Raw genomic sequence first — 22,969 nt, 5'->3', positions numbered from 1 at the left:
TCCTCTGCTGGGACATTTGGTGATTTTAGAGACATTTTGGTGATCGTGACTAGGAGAGAGGTCTGTGCCATTGACACCTAGTGGGTAGAGGCCAGCATTGCTGCTAAACATCCTACAATGCACAGGAAAGTGTCCCACGTTTCACTTCCAGCGAAGAATCATCAGGTCCAAATGTTGGTTGCGAAGACCTGTTCCGTGCTAATTAAAGAGCCATGTGGTGTGGGTACAGATATGGATAGTTGAAGGTCTTGCCAACCTGCTGTTGGGCGTAGACTGCTGATCACTCTTTCAAATGTCACCAAACCCTCTTAGAGCTTGATTTCTAGATTAATATACTCCAACTATTAACTAATCATCTTTGGATCCAGGTAAGATTAATTTGCACATACAGACATATTGCATGGCTCTGAGCTCTTATATTTTAAAGTAAGTTAAATTTAGCATCATATTTGGCTTTATCTTTTTATTCCTTGGTTAATGATGAGGCTGGTCAAGGGAAGCCTGCACCAGCACTTCAGTGTTTCAGACACTCACAGTGAATGGTCTTACTCTTACCCACAGAGGGGATCATTCCGTCACAATTCATTTTGTGTCTCCGACATTTCACCTCAAACAATAAAAATGCCTACCTACCTAAGTTGCTTCCAACTTACTATTATAATGGATATTCCAATGCATCTTTGTACATAATATTTTAACATTCAAAATATTTTCCTTATGCTCTACGGTGAAAGTCAGGCTCTAAACAGTCTCAAGAGTCTCAGTAAAAAATCGCCAAAATGTCATTTAGGGGAGTTCGTACCAACTTAAATGTCCAAATAGCAAGATTGTCCGCTTAGCTAACAGAATAGTTGATACTGTAAGAGCTCAGGGTTACTGATAAGTATTTGCAAATCAGACAGGATCACTTTATCGTTTGCAAAGCAACTCACATACACATTTTACTTATGAACCTCATTTCCAGGCTGTTGAGCTGCTTGAAAAGAAAGGCCCCGTCATTTAAATGCAGGTGGGGCTCTGACTGTCCGTATTTGATTCCATCTGCTGACAAGCGGCCTTGCTGAAAACATGGATCCGGAGAATCAGACAGGGGTGGCCGAGTTCTATTTCTCCGATTTCCCTCCATTTGGGAATGGCAGCCTCTTACTCTTCACTCCTCTGCTCTTTATTTATGCGTTCATTATTGTGGGAAACTTCACCATCTTCTCTGCTGTCCGGCTGGACACCCACCTCCACAACCCCATGTACAATCTCATCAGCGCCTTCCCCAAGATGCTCTCCAACCTCATCAGTGAGAAGAAGACCATCTCTTTCATTGGCTGCCTCCTGCAGATGTATTTCTTCCACTTGCTTGGGGTCACAGAAGCCCTAGTCCTCACGGTGATGGCCATCGACAGGTACATTGCCATCTGGAACCCCCTCCGCTATGCAATCATTATGACCCCTCGGCTATGTGTTCAGCTTTCCACCGGGTCTTGCATCTTTGGCTTCCTTATGCTGCTGCCAGAGATTGTGTGGATTTCTACTCTTCCCTTCTGCGGCCCCAACCAAATCCATCAACTCTTCTGTGACTTTGAACCCGTGCTGCGCTTGGCGTGTACAGACACGTCCATGATTCTGGTTGAAGACGTGATCCATGCTATTTCCATCCTGACTTCTGTGACTGTCATCAGCCTTTCGTATTTAAGAATCATCACAGTGATCCTGAGGTTTCCCTCAGGGGCAAGCCGTCAGAAGGCGTTCTCCACTTGTGCGGCCCACATTACTATTTTCTTGCTGTTTTTTGGCAGCGTGGCCCTCATGTACCTGCGCTTCTCTGTCACGTTCCCACCTCTACTGGACAAGGCCATTGCACTGATGTTTGCTGTCCTTGCCCCGCTTTTCAACCCGATAATTTATAGCCTGAGGAACAAAGACATGAAAGATGCCATCAGGAAAGTTCTCTGTTTCCGATCAATGTTCAATGTCTCTGGTAGCCAATGAGAGTTCACAGGCATCTGTTCAAATATCTCCCTCCATTTAAAATGCTAACAAATCAGTTTCTAAAATTACCACGTACACTTTTCATGTTGCTGTTTGGGCATTTTTTTCCAGCTTTCTAAACTAGGAACTATTATTTGATCCGAGAGAGGAGGTCTTCTGTGATTCACCCATCGTTACATCATTTACAGAATATAATGGGATATTTTTCCACTTTGGAGCTCTACATAGCGTGGTATTATCTTCTTCAAATCAAAGGAGAATATGAGGCTGAATAATAATCATATTTATTTCTTACACATTTGAAAACTCTCCTTTCCTGCTCTTTTATTCTATATTCACAATAGTCTTACATCAGGGTGGTGTTTTTTTTTTTTTTCAGTTTAAAAAATTAACAAGAGGGGATCCTTGGGTGGCTCAGCGGTTTAGCACCACCTTGGGCTCAGGGTTGTAATCCTGGAGTCCCGGGATCGAGTCCCACGTTGGCCTCCTTGCATGGAGCCTGCTTCTCCCTCTGCCTGTGTCTCTGCCTCTCTCTGCATGCCTCATGAATAAATAAATAAAATCTTATAAAAATTAAAAAATTAAAAATTAACAAGATATGCAGCAGTGAGATGGATTTGGCCTGCATGAGAAACCCTAGTTCCTAACATTCATCCCAGAGACCTTCACCTTCCCTGGGTTGTGGTCTGACACATGACAGTGACAATGCAGCACATAGAGCCACTGGCTTCACATCTGTGTCATCCTGTTCTCATCAGCTCCTTTGTGGTTATGTTTCCCATTGCCTTAAAAATTCCAGAGCAGACATTCTTGGAACTTTGAAGATTAAATAGATGAGCTTTTTAGGCTTGAGACCAAAACAGGAAATATATGAATTATGCAAGGGTGTATATGTGTCCATTTTTTAAATTGACGTCACTATATTAAAATACTCCATGTTGTGTTAGGTTTTAATAAAATGTCATATCCACATCACCTTGGTGTCTTTGTTCTTACTGCTTTTCTGCCCTGGATTGTTTCTCCCTGCCTCCTCTGCCTTGGAACCTACTCAAAAAGCTCACACACATGCTATCCACCAGGATAAAGGTCTCTGCCTTCCTCCCAAACTGCACCAGTAGTTTTAGGGGCTGAGTGAAACGTCTCTGGGAAAAAGAAGTGTTGGCTAAGCTCCTGTGGGAAGCAAACCAAGGACACAGGGCAATTGTCAGTGGTTTCATAAAGAGAAGAAGTGAACCAGAAGGTGGGGGAAGACAGGAAAGTTGTCAAGAACGGAAAGTCAGTAGGATAGGGCACGAGAAACAAGTCTCGGTCAGCTCCAGCCTTGCTGCTGGATGAATTCTTGGACCCATTTGGGAGAGCTGACATGGAAGGAGAGCTGGCTGGGTCCTGGGGGCCCCAGGGGCATCTTTTATCCCCTTACTCCTGGAAATGCAAATCCCCTCTCATATTTTTGTGAGCTTTTAGAAACTCAAGAAAAAAATTTCTGTGCAAAGAAAGTTATACAGAAGTTTGTTTGGTTATAAAATCAAATTAAATTTATTTGAGGTAAACATTAAGGAATCTAGTTGATATTAGAGTTCCTGCTTAGAAACCTTAGTATTCTATTTATAAATCTAATAGATTTAATCATTTGCTATTAGAGATGTTTGATAAATATTTGCTCTGATTTATAAACTTGGCAAATAAATCCTTTTAAACGACATTTAAATATGGTATACAGTATTTTTTTGAGCTCCACAATTTTCTGACTTAATTAACAATGCCTCCACAGATTTTAAAAACAACCTTTATAATATGAAAAAAAATTATAAATATGGCTAGTCCTAAATTCTTTGAAATGTTTCCATACTGTGATAAACATGGTAAGACTTCTTTCTTTCTTTCTTTCTTTCTTTCTTTCTTTCTTTCTTTCTTTCTTTCTTTCTTTCGACTGAGTTATTTTCTTTTTTTTTCTTTTTTGTATTTTTTTTTATTGGAGTTCGACTTGCCAACATAAAGTATAACATCCAGTGCTCATCCCATCAAGTGCCCCCCTCAGTGTCCGTCACCCAGTCACCCCATCCCACCACCCACCTTCCCTTCCCCTCCCTTTGTTCGTTTCCCAGAGTTAGGAGTCTCTCATGTTTTGTCACCATTTCTGATATTTCCCACTCATTTTCTCTCCTTTCCCCTCTATTCCCTTTCACTATTTCTTATATTCCCCGAATGAATGAGACCATATAATGTTTGTCCTTCTCCGATTGACTTACTTCACTCAGCATAATCCCCTCCAGTTCCATCCACGTTGAAGCAAATGGTGGGTATTTGTCATTTCTAATGGCTGAGGAATACTCCATTGTATATATATAGGAGCCTTGGTATCCATTGAAAGATGAATGGATAAAGAAGATGCAGTATATAAATGTGGTAAGATTTCAATTTTAAATAGCAAGCCAAATATTTTGAATTTTATTACTATAAATTTTACCTCAATAATGTTGATTTTTTTTAAAGTATAAATTACTTGCTCTCTTACAAATTTAAAATTAAAATTACAAGTTAGTTTGGTATTCTAATCGGTCAAACTGTCTTAACACAAATACATAAAATAATATATATATATAAATTACTTAATGCAAAATATGAATAGTGGGTTTTTATTCTAATACCTATTTCTACAGTTAGCTGTAAAATCTTGCTGAGTTTAAAAGATGCTAACCCATTACAGAAATTATTATGTGACCCATTTCTGAAACAAATATTTTCCAAGATTGCTATGCCAGGTGCTGTTTCAGGTGCTTGGGATACAATTGAGAAAAATTTCCTGCCTTTATGTAACTAACACTGTAGTGAGGGGATATATTTTAAAATATATATTAGTAATAAACCAAAAAAACTGTTAAGTTGTATGAAACTGTATTCTGTGGGAAATAAAAGAAAATGTTGCAAGATAAGAGGGTCTGGTGTGCATAAGGAGATCATAATTTAGGTAGTATGGTCGTGTTGGACCTCATTTAGTAGAGGGTCACATTTAGACAAGGATTTGGACAAGGAGTTAGTTGTATGGATATGTGGAGGGAGAATAATCCAGGCAGCAGGAGAAGCTTCTGAGAGAGCCTCCAGGTGGGCAAACCCTGGCCTGTTCAAGGACTCAAGGAGGCCACTGTGGTTGAAGTAGAGTGGAAATGGAGGTAGACCACTGCAGTGAGTGCAGAGAAGTGTGGGAGATGGATCCTATAGGGCCTTGAAGGCCACTGTAAGGGTTTATATTTTTCTCCTTTACTCTGAGAATGGGGGCTATGGAGACTGGCTAAGTATGTAGGGCTTTTTAAGCGCTAGCTTCAGAACTGGCACATGATGTGTTCCACTGTATTTGGTGGTTAAATCACATCACAAGAGGGACTCAGAGGAGGGAAAGAGACTCCACCTTTTGATGGTAAGAGTTGCCAAATCACCTTGTAAGGAGCTTGGATACAGGGAGGAGTTTTATATTCCTTTGCAACGTAGAGATTGATATCCTCACATTGTGCTGAAATCTTCAATGGAACCAGTGGAACTAATCACATATATGGACTCAAAGAGTAGGGCAATGGTCTATATTTGGAAATGGTGGTAAAGGAGTATCTTCAGCAAAGAAAACAAACCTCTTATAGCACTGTCTCTTACTTAGTCAACAATGTTATTGCAATGGAAACCATGTGCCAGAGAAACTCAACACACCTTGAAAAATGCCACCATCATTTCAGAGAGTAGAGAAGAAAAAAATCCTTAATCCAGTTGAAAGCAATTCTTCATTAAAATGTGTATTCTGGAGTGACATCACCAAGACGATGACATAGGTTGTCCTTGACTTTGCTCCTCCACACAGGAACAAATAACAACTATTCAAAAATAAGTCACCCCTGAGAGAACCCCAGAACTCAAGGATGATACTGAGGCACCCCTCCACCATAAAGACCATGACAGACTGCAGTAGAAGGGGAAAAGAAGTGGCTATAAGTTGACCCATTACTCTTCCCCTAGGCCAGCACGTGAGGAGGCTTTCCCTGAGCCTTGGGTTCCTCTAGTAGGGAAAGAGAACCTGTGTTGGGGGAAAGGGGGACAAAACCATCAAAAGAAACCATCAACAAAGTGAAAAGACAACCTATGGAATGGGAAAAAAAATTGCAAACTATATATCTGATAAGATCTTAATATCCGAGATATATAAATAACTCATCCAACTGAAGAGTAAAAATGCAATTAAATGAGTAAAGTACCTAAATAGATATTTCTCCAAGGAAGATAAGTGGGAGGCCACCAGGTACATAATAAGGTACTCAATATCACCAGCCATTATGAGAATGCAAATTAAAATCACAATGAGATATCACGTCACACCTGTTAGAATGTTCATTATCAAAAAGACAAGAGATGATAAGTGTTAGCGAGGATGTGGAGAAAAGAGAACCCTTGTGCCCTGTTGGTGGGAATGTAAATTGGTGCAGCCACTGTGCAAAACAGTATGGAGTGTCCTCAAAAAATTAAAAAGAAAATGAAAGTGCCAACTCAAAAAGATATCTGCATTCTCACACTCACAGCTCCCATGTTCACAGTAACATTATTTACAAGCATCAACACATGGAAACAACCTAAGTGTCCATCAATGTGATATATATATATATATCACACTTTCCCTATTCATTCATATATATTCCCTATTCATTCATATATATATATATCACAAAAATATTCTGCTAGATATATATGTAATATTCCATTATAGATCTACATATATTCTAGCTATAGATCTATATATCTAGTGGAATATTACTCAGCCATGAAAAGAGGAAACCTACCATTTGTCACAACATGGATGGACCTTGAGGGCATTATGCTAGGTGAAATACATCAGAGAAAGACAAATACTATATGATTTCACTTATATGTGGAATCTTAAAAAAAACTCATAGAAAGAGATCTGACTCTGGTAGAAGTGATGGAGAAGAGAGGGGAACCTGAAGGAAGGTGGTCAAATGGTATAAACTTCCAATTATAATCTAAATAAGTCCTTGGGATGTAACACACAACATGACAATCAGAGCTGACACTGTTGTATGGTATATAGGAAAGAGGAAATTCTAAGACTTCTTGTCACAGGAGAACATTTTTTCCTTTTTCCTTCTTTGCATTATATCTACATGGGAAGGTGGGTCCTAACTGAACCTATTGTAATCATTTCATAATAGATGCAAATCAAACCATCACGCCATATGTCTTAAACTTATACAGTGATGAATGTCAGTTTTTTTTTTCAATAAAACAGGAAAAATATGTATTCACATAATCTATTTATTCTGAGCAAATGCCAAAGGAGACTCATACTTTCAAAAGACTTTTGGAGTTGTTCTCACTAAGGAGAACTAATGAGGGAAGATCAGAAGAGGGGGTCCCACTAATTAATCTGTGGGGAAATGGAACTGATGTTTTTCTCTGGTCATCAGGGAAATCTCCAGTAGAGAAATCTACCCAAGAAGGCTTTAGAAACAGACTCAGTGGTCCATCGGATGAATTGGAGGGGCTTCAGCCACGTAAACCCAGGAAAGGATCCCCTTCGTCTCTGCTGGAGGTAAGAGGAGAAGCGTGTGTGTCCAAGGTGCAGGCTTGCCCTGAGTCAAGGTGAACGTGAATTGCCTACTGGGTAGAAGAAAAGGACATTTAGCTTGTGCTCCTTCTATTGACTTAAATCGCAGTATTTGGGGACATGTTCTAGATTCCATGAATGGCTGCGTAGAATTAGTCTTGGAAGAGGAGATACACTTGTAGGATTAAAAATGAGTGATGATGCTCTGTTTTGTCTGTGCTGTGATAATGGAATAATAAGACTTGTACCCTAGCAATGATATTGTTCATCTGATTTCACAGCCTCAGGATTTTTCTAAATTAATTCTGATCCACGAGGACACCACTTTACATACTGATCTCTGTTCCCAGTCATGTGAATATAAACCAAATAAGATCATGAATAAAGGGGTCAGATACATCTATACGTCTAAGGAACTGATTCCTGAAAATCTTATTCCAAGGAATTGGAATCCAATTGGTCCAATTGAACACAGTCTATACCCCTCGCCGGGGCTAATTTTTATATTCACCGTCCTTTCTCCTGGTGGGACTGGGTCAGCTCATTTCTCTCCTTCCAGTCTCCAATGGATAAACTTCGAATTGGCACATTAATTTCTGTAAAGTATAACACCGATTTTGCTAAAACATAAGCACCCAGACTCTATTAAAAAGATTAACAGCACTCACTTAGGGGAAATAAGTAGAGATGCCAGAATCACAGTAAGACAGTAACTCCGACTGCTTTGGGGTTTGAAGTACCCCAAAAGATGCAGACATCTTTACACTGATTTGCAAATGGAGATAGTACGAACCTGCTCTGCCCCTTCCCTGAATCTCCTTGTGTGTGGCAGGGGTTCAGCTGAGTTAAGAGAGAATTGAATTACCGCGTGTCAGAGTAGCGGATTAAAACAACCCTGAGCCAAAATAAATGTAACCACGAAGCTTTTGAACACGTACTGTGAGAATCACTTACTATGATAGTCTGAGCAAAAGGCTGAAAGCAGAGAAAGCCCCTCTCCCTCCCCCACATCATATCCCCTGAGGAATAGCCCTGATCAAGGGTCTGATGCATCAGTGCAGACGTGAGGGTCATTTCACTGTCAAAGGACCCCTGAACCAAAGTCTCCAGCAGTTTCATGGACCCTGAGATAGAGAGGAGGATACAGAGTGGACAAAGTTAGAGCAGGGAGAAATGACGCCAGGGTTTCTGTCCCTCATCCCCTAAAGTAGCCTCAGAAGAGGACTTTGGCCCAAGGCTGCAACTAGCAATGTAGGCGTGCATTTGCTGGGGTGACTGGAGACATGCAAAGGGCATGAGAGGCCAGAAGAGCCCTAGTCCTTGCTGCAACTCTTTTAGAGGCTACAGGACATGAGCTGCAACCAGGTGCTGGAGGGTGGGGGGCAACTTTTCTGGGGGGCCTGCCAGGGAAAGTCATTGTAATCGCCCACAATCAGTCTGAAAATCATAGAGGTTTTCAGCCAGACTCCTTAGTGCGTATATATTTTAGTGGAGGGTAGATAGGAGAGATAGTCTGTTCCCTTATTATTTTATTCCTATGCCTTGGACTCTTAAGTCCTTTATTCAAAAGCTTTTGCATAAACTTAAATGTCTTCCCTTTCTCAACCACAATCTGATTCCAGCCCCTTGGGTCTTGGACCAGCCTAACATTTCTGGTCCTCATCCTTTCCTGGGTTTCTCCAAGCTCCTCCACTCACCTGTTCTAAGCTTTACAGGGTCCAGAAGACCAAGAAGGGCAAGTCTTTTCCAAAGGGCTTCCTCAGGCCAGCTCCGCTCTCCTGATCTCTTTGGTGTTGGGTTTGGCGAGCCTAGAGTGATGAGCCAAAGTTACTATTGATGATCGTCCTACAGATGTGAGTCACTACAACATTCCATCCACCTGGGACTGAGCTTTTCTTAGACACAAAATGCTTTCTCTTAAACTCTTCCAGCCTCTGCCTATTGCCCAGTTCCAAGGCTGCTTCCACGTTTTTAGGTATTCATTAGAGTAGTACCCTTACTTCTTGGTATGGGTTTCTATCTTCATTCACTCAGTCTGCTAGAAGAGAATTATGATGGACAGAGTGGCTTAAACAACATACATTTATATCTAGCACTTTTGCAGCCTGGGAGCCTGAGGTCCAGGTCAGGAAGACTTGGTGTGTGGTTTGTAGATGACTGCTTCTCTCTGTATCCCCATGTGGCAGATGACAGAGAGGAGCAAGTTCTCTCCAGACTCTTAGAAGGGTACTAATGCCACCTATGAGCTCATCTAATTCTTATCAGCTCAGCTCCCCAAAGCCCCATCTCCTAGAGCCATCATATTGGGAGGTAAGGTTTCAACGTGAGGATGTGAGCAGCAGGAAGTAAAAACATTCAGTCCATAACAGTCCTATAAATGGAATCTTACACCATGTAGCCTTTGGCTTCTTTCTCTTAACACAATGCATTTGAGATTAACCCACCTTGTGTGTATACTGTTCACTTTCACTGTTGAGTGATAGTTCGTTACATGGATGTACCAAGTTCATGGATCCATTTACCAGCTGGAGGCCATTTGGGCTGTTTACAGTTTTATAAATAAAGCCACCACTATAAATATTTGTTTACAGGTTTTGGTGTGATCATAAACTTTCATTTTTCCCCCCAAGTTTTTATTTAAATTCTACTTAGGAATGTATATGGTAAAATTGATTTCAGGTGTAGAATTTAGTGATATAAACTTTCACTTCTTTTGGGTAAATATGCTCGCCAGCACTATAGGAGACATCAAGTTGCTGCATATTCTCACGAGCACTTGGCATCGCCAGCTGTTTTGTAAAAAAAGAAAATGTGATTGTTCTCATAGATGCATTATGCTGACGTACCTTATCATGGTTTTAAGAGTTTTGAGTTTGCGTGTATTCTGGAGGTGTCTTTTACTGAATACGCAGTCACAAACATTTTCTCCCAGAATGGCTTCTCTTTTCATTCTCTTAACAGTGAAATTTGCAGAGCAATCAAAATTGGTGAAGTTCAATTTAGCAGTTTTTTTCTTTTACATATTGTGCTTTTGATGCCATAGCATATACATTTTTGTTGAACTGAAGGTCATGAAGATGTTTTCTACTTCCTGGGAGATCTTTTATCATTTTGGTTTTACACTTAGGTCTATGATCCATTTTGTGTGAATTCTCACGTATGATACAAGATTTTTTAAAAGCACATTTGTTTCCAGTTTTCCTGGTGTCATTTGCCAAAAATACTGTTTTCTCTCTGTTTAATTGCTTGGCCGTATATACGAGTGTCTATTTTTGTACTCTACTTGGCTCTATTGATCAATGTGTCTTGACTTTTTTTTAGCATTACAGTGAATCTGGAAATGTATATCAGCAGTTCTGTCCTCCAAATCTGTTCTCTTTTTTCAAGATGCTTTGCCTAGTCCGTTATCTTTTAATATATTTATTTTAGAACTAGCTTCTTAATATCTATTAAAAAACCCCTACCTGGATATTAGTTGAGATTGCATTGAACAAATCTCTGTATTATATATAACGTATAGTGTATACATTCATTTATATGCATATTCATGAAACAAATGTCCTATAGCCAGCAGAAAAATTAATGACAATTGATATCTGTATAATGACATTTACAATAATCTTATTCTATGAAAACCTGAAGGGTTTACATGTATACATGTAATAATCAATATTTCTTAATACTTTGTGGGCACTTGTTTTGCTAGAAGCTGATGAACTGCTGTTTACAAAATTTAGTTTATATAAAGCAGTTCTTAAAAGGACTTTCTCAAGATATATATTCAGTTTTGTAATGAGATCTCTGAAAAATCTCAGAATGAGTCAAATATTTTTCTTTGTCTCCATTTATATTTTAAATGCCTCATGTTAACTTGGAATTTCAAATGCCATTCTTCAATAAAGTTATAAGCTTTACATCAATTCTGCTTATAAGTAATTTTCTAATAGTATCAGCTCAGGGGAAATATTTGGCTGTGTTTTCCAAGGAATATTGGCATAAAGCATAATCAAGTGATCTAATTTAATCATATGAAGCTCATTTTTACATGGCTCTACATTATTTCCAAAGAGAACTTATCTTTCAGATTTCTTGGTGTTCTCAACATTTCTCTTTAACTGATTCTTCTCTGTTAGATCAGGTTTCTGAGTTGTCAGCGGACTAGATCCTGATGCACCTGATGAGTTTCCATGGACTACCTTTAGAGACCTCTTCATGCTTCATGTCACTTTCAAGAGACCCATATTGTGTTGGACTCTCACATTTTGGCCTTCACTTTCTCATTCCTTGATGGTCTTCATCAAGGTATAAATGATCTGTGTGGAGACACTTAGCTATTTCATTAAGATTCTTGGCTTCTTTCCAATATCTCTAATGGACTGACATTTAGAAGCCTGATTGAAAGATTTCAAGAACTAAGTTCTAAAGAGAGAACTCCCAGTTCACCCACTGGACTTTCTTTGTTCTTCCAGAACCCACTAAAGCGCAGTTTCTCACACGTCCCTTCCCTCTGTGTTGACCAGTTTCCACTAGTTCTATCTTTTCTGATCCTGGGAATAGTTTCCTACCATAGCTTCAGCTTGATAGATTTGCCTACAAGCCTTACCTTCTTCTCTAACCATACTCTTCTCTGGTCTGGAAAAGGAACATAATACTAAAAACTGGGGATTTTCCAGAAAATGCAGAATACAACTTTACAGTAACTATGTAGAAAGGAAACTAAAAATTGTAATTGCCTAATCCATAGTCAGGAAACATTAGAGAATTTATCTGGTATGGATTCAAAATGACTTGGGGAATTCTTATAAAAAGCAATGATTATTAGTATCCTTAATATCCTACTTTATTTTAGTTAGTATAGTTTTTAAACATGACATTATTAATAGCTTGTTTACTACTATTTGTCTTCTTTGTTGTAATATAAGCTCCATGAAAACAGAGTACTTTCTTCATTACTGAATTCAATAAACCTATAGTTGTGCTTGGCCCATAATGGACACTAAATGGATATCTGCTTAATTAACCCAAGAGTGATGGAGTTAAATCATCTACCTAAAGCATTTCTTTCTTTGACTCTTACATGAGCCAAGAGATCTAACTCTTTATATTTCATCTAGGGAGTGAGCTGTGTCTTTCTACCCATAAAATTAAGGCCATTGAGACCATGGTAGGAGCTAACCAAACTTCTATGGTGACAGAGTTTCTCTTCTCTGGCTTCCCCAAGTTTGAAGATGGTAGCCTCCTCCTCTTCATTCCTTTGTTCATCATCTACACATTTATCATTGTTGGGAATCTCACTGTATTTTTTGCAGTCAGGATGGATGCTCACCTCCACAATCCCATGTACAATTTCATCAGCACCTTCTCCTTCCTGGAGGTCTGGTACACCACAGCCACCATCCCCAAGATGCTCTCCAACCTGGTCAGTGAGAAGAGGACCATCTCCATGACTGGATGCCTCCTGCAGATGTACTTCTTCCATTCGCTTGGAAATTCAGAGGGGATTTTGTTAACCACCATGGCCATTGACAGGTATGTTGCTATCTGCAACCCTCTCCGCTACCCAACCATTATGACCCCCCGGCTGTGTGCTCAGCTCTCTGCAGGCTCTTGCATCTTTGGCTTTCTTGTGTTACTCCCAGAGATTGCATGGATTTCCACACTGCCTTTCTGTGGGCCCAACCAAATCCATCAGATATTCTGTGACTTTGAACCTGTGCTACGCTTGGCCTGTACAGACACGTCCATGATTCTGATTGAGGATGTGATCCATGCTGTGGCCATCATCATCGCTGTACTGATCATTGCTCTCTCTTATATCGGAATCATCACTGTGATCCTGAGGATCCCTTCTGTTGAAGGCCGCCAGAAGGCCTTTTCTACCTGTGCATCTCATCTTGGTGTCTTTCTGATGTTCTATGGCAGTGTCTCCCTCATGTACCTGCGTTTCTCTGCCACTTTCCCACCAACTTTGGACACAGTCATTGCATTGATGTTTGCCGTTCTTGCTCCCTTTTTCAACCCTATCATCTATAGCTTGAGAAACAAGGATATGAAGATTGCTATTAAGAAGCTTCTCTTTCCTGGATCACCTGGGTGGCCAGTTGGTTAAGTGTCTGACTTTGGCTCAGGTCATGATCTCAGGGTCCTGGGATTGAGCCTTCCTGCTGGGCAAGAAGCCTGTTTCTTTCACCTCCTTTTGCCCCTCCCCTACTCCCATTTGGGTTCTCTCTCTCTCTCAAATAAGTAGATATAATCTTTTTTTTTTTTTTTAAAGAAGCTTCTCTGCCTTCAGAAAGTGTTTAATGCATCTGCAAGTTGATGCTAGTTCTTAGGCACCTCTCACTATAGATGTTACTCTGACATACTAAATCATAAAATTAACATATAACTAATTCAATGTTACACTGATAGTTTCTATTTATTCCCATCTCCCCATGTACATGTTTATTTATACACATTTCATGTATCATGGACTTTTTGTTTTGACTAGCATAGATGGATAGATAATAGAAAGGAAATATAATGTTTAAATCATTAAAATAGATCTTGTAAATATTAATTTTATTGTTACTATATAAGTATTATTATTATTATTATATTATCCTTATTATTATTCCAAAGGCGTTAGTAACAACTACAGATTGCAAAACATAGTGGTAAGATCTATTGAAGAGGTTAAAATTCATATTTGTTACTTTAAACATGAAGCAACCCTGGGAGGCGTTGGATACACCTATTACCATCACTATGGTGATTGTATATGGTGTTTGTATATGTTCATACTCATCACACTGTACACATTAAATATGTTCTTTGTATACAAATTATATCTCAATAAAGTCGTTAAAAATGAAATAGACCTTTCCACACTGTGTTAAATCATTGGAAATGCAATTTTGACAATTAAAATTTTTTTCAGATCCCCTCATGTGATTTTCTTCTTTAGCTTGAGTATAATTGATGCACAATATTATAGTAGTTTCAGGCGTACAATATAGTGGTTCAACTTCTTTGTATATCATGCTGTGCTCCCCACAAATGTCGCCACCATCTGTCACCATGCAACACTATTACAGCACCATTGATTATGTTCCCTATGCTATGTCTTTTATTCCCATGGCTTACTATTTTTTAATTTCAAGAAAAAATATTATAAGAAGTTAGACAAGGAATATAGGCCCCCAAGTCACAGGAAGACTTATTAGACAAAACTCAAGAGAGAAAGAAAGCATGTCTTTCCATCCAAAGTCTGATACATATTTCCAAGAAGATTACATGATAAAAACAACTAGATGAAGAAAAAGAGAAGAGGAAAAAGAAGAAGAAGAAGAAGAAGAAGAAGAAGAAGAAGAAGAAGGAAAAGGAGGAGGAAGAGGGGGAAGAGGAAGAGATGAGGAGGAAGAGAAGAAGAAGAAGAAGGAAGATGCAGCGGAGAAGGAGAAAAAGAAGAAGGATAGGAGGAGAAGGAAGAAAAATACTTTGAGTTTTCAACAGAGCAGTGTATTGAGCACATGGAGTACAGAAAAAATCCTGTGAGACTTTTTCAAGGGAGAGGTGAGTAGGACCAATGTGAATTGTTTAAGGTAAGAGAGATACATGCATTGTCCTCACACTTCAGTATTGGCACAAAATCTCAATGACATGTCTGTTATGAAAAGATCTTATTTTCTGTTAAATATTTTCTCAAGTTTTTCTGGTGTCAGTACATTTCTTTTGAGACTTTCTGCACGTGTGTCCATGTAAGAAGAGCAGCACTGCCACAAACGTGCTCTTTGTGTGGCGTCCTGGTAGACACACATACTTGGGACAATAAGCACTTTGCTGGAGAAAGTAATTTGCAATGTTCGGAGTGATAAGTACAAATAGGAAAAAAAAATACGTTGATCCTAAAATCTAATGAGAGAAGAGTACAGTGAGGATCTTTCTGCTAATTAACCCCATGAGGGAAAGTGATCCTTTCCACTGTGGTGCAAGGCAGGAATCCCCTATGGCACCCACTTCCCTCCTTGCTATTCCCTGGGATATCTGTGAAAGTAGCTGTAGGTCCCCCTGTGGAGGGCTGGAGGGATATCAAGGATGCAGAGACCCAGACAGACAGAGGAGTCCCTGTGGTCTTTGGTAGAGGTGAGTGCAGAAGGCCAAGTCTTGAGAAAGAATTCACTCACCATGTGTAAGAATAAGAACGTCATAACCTGAGGACTCAAAAGCTTCAAATGTTGCTAAGGTGCAAAGGCACATATGGGGGAGACTGTGCTGGGTACACATGTATGTGAAGCCGGATACTCCCGTTATGATGCCGTCTTTTGAGAGGTCATTTTTTCCAGACTTGATTAGGACTCTTACTCAAAGTGGATTGTCATACTTCCCTTTCCAAACAGTCCTTAATTTTCTTTGTTCCCTGTCCATGGCTGTCTTGTGGGCTAAATGATCATTGCACCCAGTAGCTTGGCTCCAGGTTAATTTACTTGACACCAACCATCTTTTGCATGCCAACCCTCTTTTAGTTTACTGCCCTGAAGGAGGAACCCTGTTTAAAGAAGACAAAACAAGTAGTCGGTAATTATTATCAAATATGATACATACATGACAGAAACCCCAGGGTCATAGTGCCCAACATTCTGGAGTGTTTACTATATTCCTGACACTATTTAAGGCATTGAAAAGATGTCCCACAAATCTGTAGAGGCAGCCAAGTGTCTGGGTTGAAACGCATCACTAGAGGTTACAGAGCATGGATTTACATTCTGACTTCAGCTGAGAATCCCTGGGCCAAGTGTTTCATCTGTCTGTGCTCATGTCTTTTCATCTGTAAAGTGGGAATAATCTTACCTCTTTAGAGCATTAGGTAGGAAGTATAGCTTGCGCTTTGGGCATTGCTTGTGCAGTAAGTGACTTGATACCCCACCACACTCTAGAACACTGTTACTGCTATTATACAGGTCTCCCGTTCTTTGAACATTATGTGCCAGTATTAATATTTTCTCCATCTTACAAGAGAGGAATTAAAGGCATAGAAAAGCTAAGTCAGGGGGTTTATAAGGGGTGGGGAGCATGCAGAAACATGACCAGTATTAAGCATTATTTTTTGTAAGCAGAGGGGGAATGGCTATCCTACAGTCCAAGGACATGATACACACAGGAGCTATGGTGATCCCGCAAAGCAGTGTGCATGAGGGCACTCTGGGGGAACGGCACTGGGGATGCTAGGAGGAGAAGCCGGAGCAAGTTTGGAGTCAGATGTGTGGGCTTAGAGCTCATGAAAGACAGTTGGCTGGAGAAAAACAGCTGCAAGTAGTAATAATTGAGATCTTGTTAGTGGATGGGATCACCACAGGAGCAAATAGAATTATTGAGAACAGAGTGGATGCAGGAAGTGAGCACTTGGAGAACAGTTAGGTGGGAGAGAGAAGAGAAGAGTAAGGATGATAGAATGAATGAAAATAAGTGAAACAAAAGAAAAAGACAAAACCAGAACCACTTCTGAGAGCCATTGGGAATATGTAATGTAACTTCTGTTTATTTTTATTCATGCCCCTTACTCTTAGGGATGGAATCATAGAAGTGGAGGAGGAAAGCCTCAGGTAAAGGGATGAACTGTGTCCAGAGCCAGAGGACAACAGAGTCTCCATTAACATGGGCAGGCAGGGCGACGCTGAGCTTGGTTGGAAGAGCTTCAGTGCAGAAGTGGGGGAGCGAGCGCGCAGCCGTGCTGTAGGAGAACGAAAGGTGTGGGGAGTTGGAATTTACCACCTGTCCAAGAAGCTGCCTGTTAAGCAGTGATTAAGTCCTGTGAATATATGTACTTAATCCTACAGATTCCCTATTAGATAGGTACTATTGTAATCTCATTTTGCAAATGAGTACTTGAGCCTAAAAGATTAAGTAATTTGCCAAAAGACGGGTAGGTAGTAAGAGACTCGATTGGGGTTTCAGTGTAGACTACTGGTCTACATTCCAATCCCCTAGAACAGAAAGCTCCAAGGAAGAATGTGCAAGAATGTTCATTGGGGTAGAAAGAAAAAAATAATACAATTTCTATTGTGTTTATTTTTATTCTTGTCCCTTACTTCTAAAATTCATTATAATATGCACATATATTTTGAATTATTAGATCATAATATAGTAATTGTGTTTAACTTACAAAATTCCCATAGTTGTATTACAGGTGAAGCTGAACACACCTGGACGATCAAAAACACTTGGAGACACCTGTTTCTGTGATTGTGCCTCTGAAGGAGTTAGAAAACATGTCAAATATTAATCAATATGCACAAGCATGTGGCATCAGGAAAAAATAAAAACTTCCAGTTCTATCCTGTTATGCATTGGAGTTATTTAGCTGTACATAATCCTTTCTTCTCCTCCTCCCCGTGAGCTGGTATGTGCCCTCTCCTGCATTCACAGGGAGCTGTGCTGGGCACATGGAGGGTGCAAACCGGTCAGCAGTGACAGAATTTGTCTTCACTGGCTTCCCCCAGCTCCAGGATGGTGGCCTCCTGTACTTCTTCCCCTTACTCTTCATCTACGCCTTTGTTGTTGTTGGGAATCTATTGATCTTCTTTGCGGTCAGGATGGACGCCTGCCTCCACAACCCCATGTACAACTTCATCAGCACCTTCTCCTTCCTGGAGGTCTGGTACACCACAGCCACCATCCCCAAGATGCTCTCCAACCTGGTCAGTGAGAAGAAGACCATCTCCATGACCGGCTGCCTCTTGCAGATGTACTTCTTCCATTCCCTTGGGAATTCAGAGGGGATCTTGCTGATCACTATGGCCATTGACAGGTACGTGGCCATCTGCAACCCTCTCCACTACCAGATGATCATGACCCTCCGGCTGTGTGCTCAGCTCTCTGCAGGCTCCTGCATATTTGGCTTCCTCATCCTACTTCCTGAGATTGTAACGATTTCCACACTGCCCTTCTGTGGGCCCAACCAAATCCATCAGATCTTCTGTGACTTGGTGCCAGTGCTGAGGCTGGCCTGTACAGACACGTCCGTGATTCTGGTTGAAGATGTGATCCACGCTGTGGCCATCATCATCACCATCCTAATCATTGCCCTATCCTACATCAGAATTGTCTCTGTGATCCTGAGGATCCCCTCTGCTGAGGGTCGGCAGAAGGCCTTTTCTACCTGTGGGGGCCATCTCACTGTCTTCCTGATTTTCTTTGGCAGTGTGTCCCTCATGTACTTGCGTTTCAATGCCACCTACCCCCCAGCTTTGGACACAGCCATTGCACTGATGTTTACTGTCCTTGCCCCATTCTTCAACCCCATCATTTATAGTCTGAGAAACAAGGACATGAAGAATGCAATTAGAAAACTCTTCTATCTTCAGAAAGCATCGAGCATGTCTGGAAGTTCATTCTGAGCAGCAGCTCCACTTCCACTGTTTTAATGTTTCTCTAACAGATTAAAAAATGAAACTATATCTAGTTCTTTGTCACACTGAACTTTCCATCTGTTCTCCTGATTACTTTCCCTTATAGCTACGAAAACGCATCTGTCATAGCTATAACACCTGATATTTATATGGTCAAGAGTTTTATTATGGGGTTGAAAGCCTTGCTTGCTTTCTTGTGAAAAGTTGTAACTAAAGACAAACTTCAGAAGCCGGCTGCATGCTTCAGGTATTACACCTCAAGAAAGTTTTCTATTTCATTGCAAATCATGAGTGATCTGATTAGGTTTGTTGGGAAGCAGATGCCTTGTTTAAAAAAGGGAAAATAATAGTTAAGGAAGAAAACTATATTTTTAGTTGTGTAATTAGCTTTTCATTAGAATAATAGGCATCTACATTTAGTAAGACTAAATTATTGCCAGACTTGTTCATAAGAAAAGTCCTTTGTGGGACATTATTTGCACCAAAACACTTCAGTGCACTCAGATACACACAGATAGGGATCTTCATCATTGCTTGCCTCCCAGGGCTAAGCATCTTTATTTTCTTTAGCAGAAAAGTCTTTCATCCATCAAATGGCAGTTTTAAATAACAAACAATTCATTTGACTGCTTAACCAAAAGTTCTAAAAATTTTCCTCTTTTTGCTATATCCAATACTATTGCCTTAAGTTTCCATCATCATTTATGCACGCCCATTATAATTATCTTTATAAAACACAGGTACAAATTTCGGTATGAAAATAGGAATTTTATCCTACATGTTTAAATTGTCTTCCTCAATAGTCCAACAAAACAACCAAAACCAAGTTCGTATTAATTTCTCTAAACCCAAAAGACACACAGAACACAAAACCATCCTCCCAGCATACATCACACTCATTCTTCTGGAAAAAACAACAATAGCAACAACAAAAAGAAACAAAACAAACAAACAAACAAACAAACAAAAAACCCATAAAAAACAAACAAACAAAAAGACACAAACCCAACAGCTATGTAAGTCGTGAGAAAGAAGGAAAGGTGATTTCAATAGACAAAATGTAAATACTCTCTTAAAGTCATAATACACACGAAGCAAAATTTAAGGGAGTTCAATACAGGCAAGGGAAGGGCCTATTTAGGAAATATTTTGAAGTAATCTTTTTGATAAAACTGTTGGATTTAACCTGGATTTCCAACCAAAACCTGGATTTTGTTAAATGCATTTTGGGGCCTGTAAATACAGGTTCCTTAACAGATCCCTAGAATGTTTCTGTTCATCAAGTGATGGGTTTACCTATTCATCCCTGTCTTTTGGTGGATGGGATGTTAAGTAAAGCTGGAACATCTTTGCTTCAAAAGTCTGAGTTTAGGATTCCACAAGCAACAGAGAAAAATTCATTCCTACACGGCACCCTAAGCTATATGCAGTGACTTTGAACATGAGTCATAATCATCAAAAGTAAAGAAAACAAACAAAGGTCGATAAGGAAACAAAAAATTATCCAGCAAGACCTCTACATAGACTAAGGCTTGCGCTTCATGGTTTCATGGTAGCCTCTCCAGAAAATTTGTATTCCTGCTCCATGGCAACCAGCATTCACATCATTAGGTCAGCATTCCTAAGTCTGCAGCAGGTGTTGGGGAGATCAATGTACCACGGGAGCTGGAGAATCTACAGAAAGACCGTGGAGGATGCGTAACGTATTCAAGCTATGCTCCCACATACGGACACTCGCTGTTGTCGATTGAGTAATATATAACTCCCCATACCGAAGGAAAACAAACCAAAAGATTTAGAAATGATTCTGTTAATCTAAAAGGGTATTGATAAAAAAATTAAAAAAATAAAAAATAAAAGGGTATTGATTTCTCCAAGTGTCACTTAGTGTTTATATAGCTCAATGATTTACACTTTTCCTGTGGTGCAGTTAAAACAAGAGTGGGGAGGAAGAGTGTTCTAAAAGCAACAAACTTATTGGAATTAGAGAATAAAGAGACTGTGCAAATATGTCCTTCTGTAATGCTGCCAACTGGTGCCCATCTGCCAATGAGATGCTTACTTGAATTACACTAGGGCAACTCTAGGATTCAGTGATGGCAGGTCTGCTAGGTTAAAAAGAGGGCATTATTGTCATTCAGCCCTTTCAATCTCTAGGCTTCCTAACACCTGGATGAGGGCAAATACAGACCAATTAAGTATTTCTTTTTTTTTTTTAATTTTTATTTATTTATGATAGGCACACAGTGAGAGAGAGAGAGAGGCAGAGACACAGGCAGAGGGAGAAAAGCAGGCTCCATGCACCGGGAGCCCAACGTGGGATTCGATCCCGGGTCTCCAGGATCGCGCCCCGGGCCAAAGGCAGGCCCCAAACCGCTGCGCCACCCAGGGATCCCAAGTATTTCTTTTTCTTTTCTTTTTTTTTTTTTTTTTAGTATTTCTTTTTCTTAAAGCAAATTAAGTCACTCTTCTTTCTTGTCAATTTATGCATCTCCTCATAGAAATAATTTTATTTCTAGAAACAGTGAGCAGACGAACCACAGATTATATATGAAAAGTAAACTTACCAAATGTTACTGATACTAAAAACAGATTAGTTTCCATGGGGGGAAAATAGATAAATTAAATGAATTTGCATATTCAAAGGAGCATATAAAATATTGCTTAGCGATGAAATCCTGTAGTAGTACTACACTTGGGAGAGAAACACGAAGGAAAAAGATCTTCCCTGATTATTTTTTTCCCCTGATTATTTTCAATGGTTAAAAATAAATGTGACTTACACAATGGTAGTTAATATAAATTTATTTTTATATAGTATTTTAAGTCTCAAATTCCATGACTAGATAGGGATGAGGAGAGAGGTCCTTTTTCCTAAAGATATTTTCTTTCTTTTTTTTTTTTTAAGATTTTATTTATTTATTTATGAGAGACATGGAGAAAGAGGCAGAGACACAGACAGAGGGAGAAGCAGGCTCCATGCAGAGAGCCCGATGTGGGACTCAATCCTGGGACTCCAGCATCACACCCTGAGCCAAAGGCAGACGGTCAACCACTGAGCCACCCAGGTGTCCCTCTAAGATATTTTCTATAAGAATGATGAATAGAAAAAAAAAAGTTAATCTATGTTGTTTTATTTTATAACGTTTGCAACACCCAGTAAACAAAATGGTATACAAGAACTATGCACCAATCTTTCATATGTTTTGTGGAGAAAAATAGGAAATTTAAAGAGTTCATCAAAATCAATAGGAATAATTTGAAGGAGAGCCCCATGTACGTTATTGGAAGGAAAAAGTGGGCATTCTTTCATCGTCTTCTTTAGAACTGGCTCAGTTTCCCAAATGACATGGTTTCACAAAAATTGTTCTTCTTTTTCTTCACTCACTTATTCACAATACTTACCATGCCAATAAATCACCCTCAACACTACCCTATGTGATCTGTGTTTTTGTAAGGATGAGGTCTGCCCAAACTGTTCTTTGTATGGAACCCTCCCAATTCCATACCAAGATGGAGACTGACCGGTAAAATCATAATGATGACAAGAAAAAGGCAGTAGCAATGGTCACCAGGATCTGTGAATCTTCCATGAAGCACTGAATCCCCTTTGACCTGGAGATCTAATGAGAAGATAGTGCAGAGGTGCTCTGATAATTGACCCCATGAGAGAAAAGATTGCTTTCTACTTATTTACCAGGGGATACATCCTCAGTGGAGCTCATTTCCCCTCTAGTGTCCTCTGTAGGATGGCTATAACAAGTCCTCAGAGAGGGTGAAAGGACATTTGGAAATGCAGAGACCCAGGGAGAAGGAAGAGCCCTTCTGTATCTGTCAGAGGTAAGCCTAGCGTCACTGAGGTCTGGGGGAGAAAACATCCAATTCCTCCCATATTTGGATGAAACACACGCTAAAGACTCAGTGAAGATTTGAGAAGGCTTGAATTTGGGCCCTGCACTAGGGCTTCTGAGAAAGTTCCATCATTGGAGCTATGGGC

The 22,969-nt window shown here is 39.9% G+C and overlaps 3 protein-coding genes across 3 annotated transcripts; all 3 read left to right on the top strand.

The window, feature by feature from the left end:
* The first annotated feature begins 1,068 nt into the window (after positions 1-1,068).
* On the top strand, positions 1,069-1,983 carry LOC121471517 (olfactory receptor 6K3-like). The gene has a single exon (XM_041722332.1). It carries the CDS (start codon positions 1,069-1,071, stop codon positions 1,981-1,983), a length of 915 nt encoding a protein of 304 aa, XP_041578266.1.
* A 10,763-nt stretch (positions 1,984-12,746) lies between these two features.
* Positions 12,747-13,904, top strand: LOC121472287 (olfactory receptor 6K3-like). The gene is made up of 2 exons (XM_041723533.1): positions 12,747-13,647; positions 13,855-13,904. The coding sequence occupies exons 1-2, from the start codon at positions 12,747-12,749 to the stop codon at positions 13,902-13,904; spliced, it is 951 nt and encodes a 316-aa protein (XP_041579467.1).
* A 4,057-nt stretch (positions 13,905-17,961) lies between these two features.
* LOC121471516 (olfactory receptor 6K3-like) lies at positions 17,962-18,960 on the top strand. The gene has a single exon (XM_041722331.1). The coding sequence runs from the start codon at positions 18,007-18,009 to the stop codon at positions 18,958-18,960; it is 954 nt and encodes a 317-aa protein (XP_041578265.1). The 5' UTR covers positions 17,962-18,006.
* Positions 18,961-22,969: the final 4,009 nt, after the last annotated feature.

This window comes from Vulpes lagopus, chromosome 11, assembly GCF_018345385.1.
Source record: "Vulpes lagopus strain Blue_001 chromosome 11, ASM1834538v1, whole genome shotgun sequence".
NCBI lineage: Eukaryota > Metazoa > Chordata > Mammalia > Carnivora > Canidae > Vulpes > Vulpes lagopus.
Note: the sequence above shows the minus strand (reverse complement) of the source record. Positions and strands in the feature narration are given on the sequence as shown.

Coding starts and splice junctions, on each gene's coding strand:
- LOC121471517 (XM_041722332.1), top strand. CDS start 1,069: ATGGATCCGGAGAATCAGACAGGGGTGGCCGAGTTCTATTTCTCCGAT.
- LOC121472287 (XM_041723533.1), top strand. CDS start 12,747: ATGGTAGGAGCTAACCAAACTTCTATGGTGACAGAGTTTCTCTTCTCT. Junction 13,648..13,854: donor CAAGGATATGAAGATTGCTA/TTAAGAAGCTTC, acceptor TTTTTTTTTTTT/TAAAGAAGCTTCTCTGCCTT.
- LOC121471516 (XM_041722331.1), top strand. CDS start 18,007: ATGGAGGGTGCAAACCGGTCAGCAGTGACAGAATTTGTCTTCACTGGC.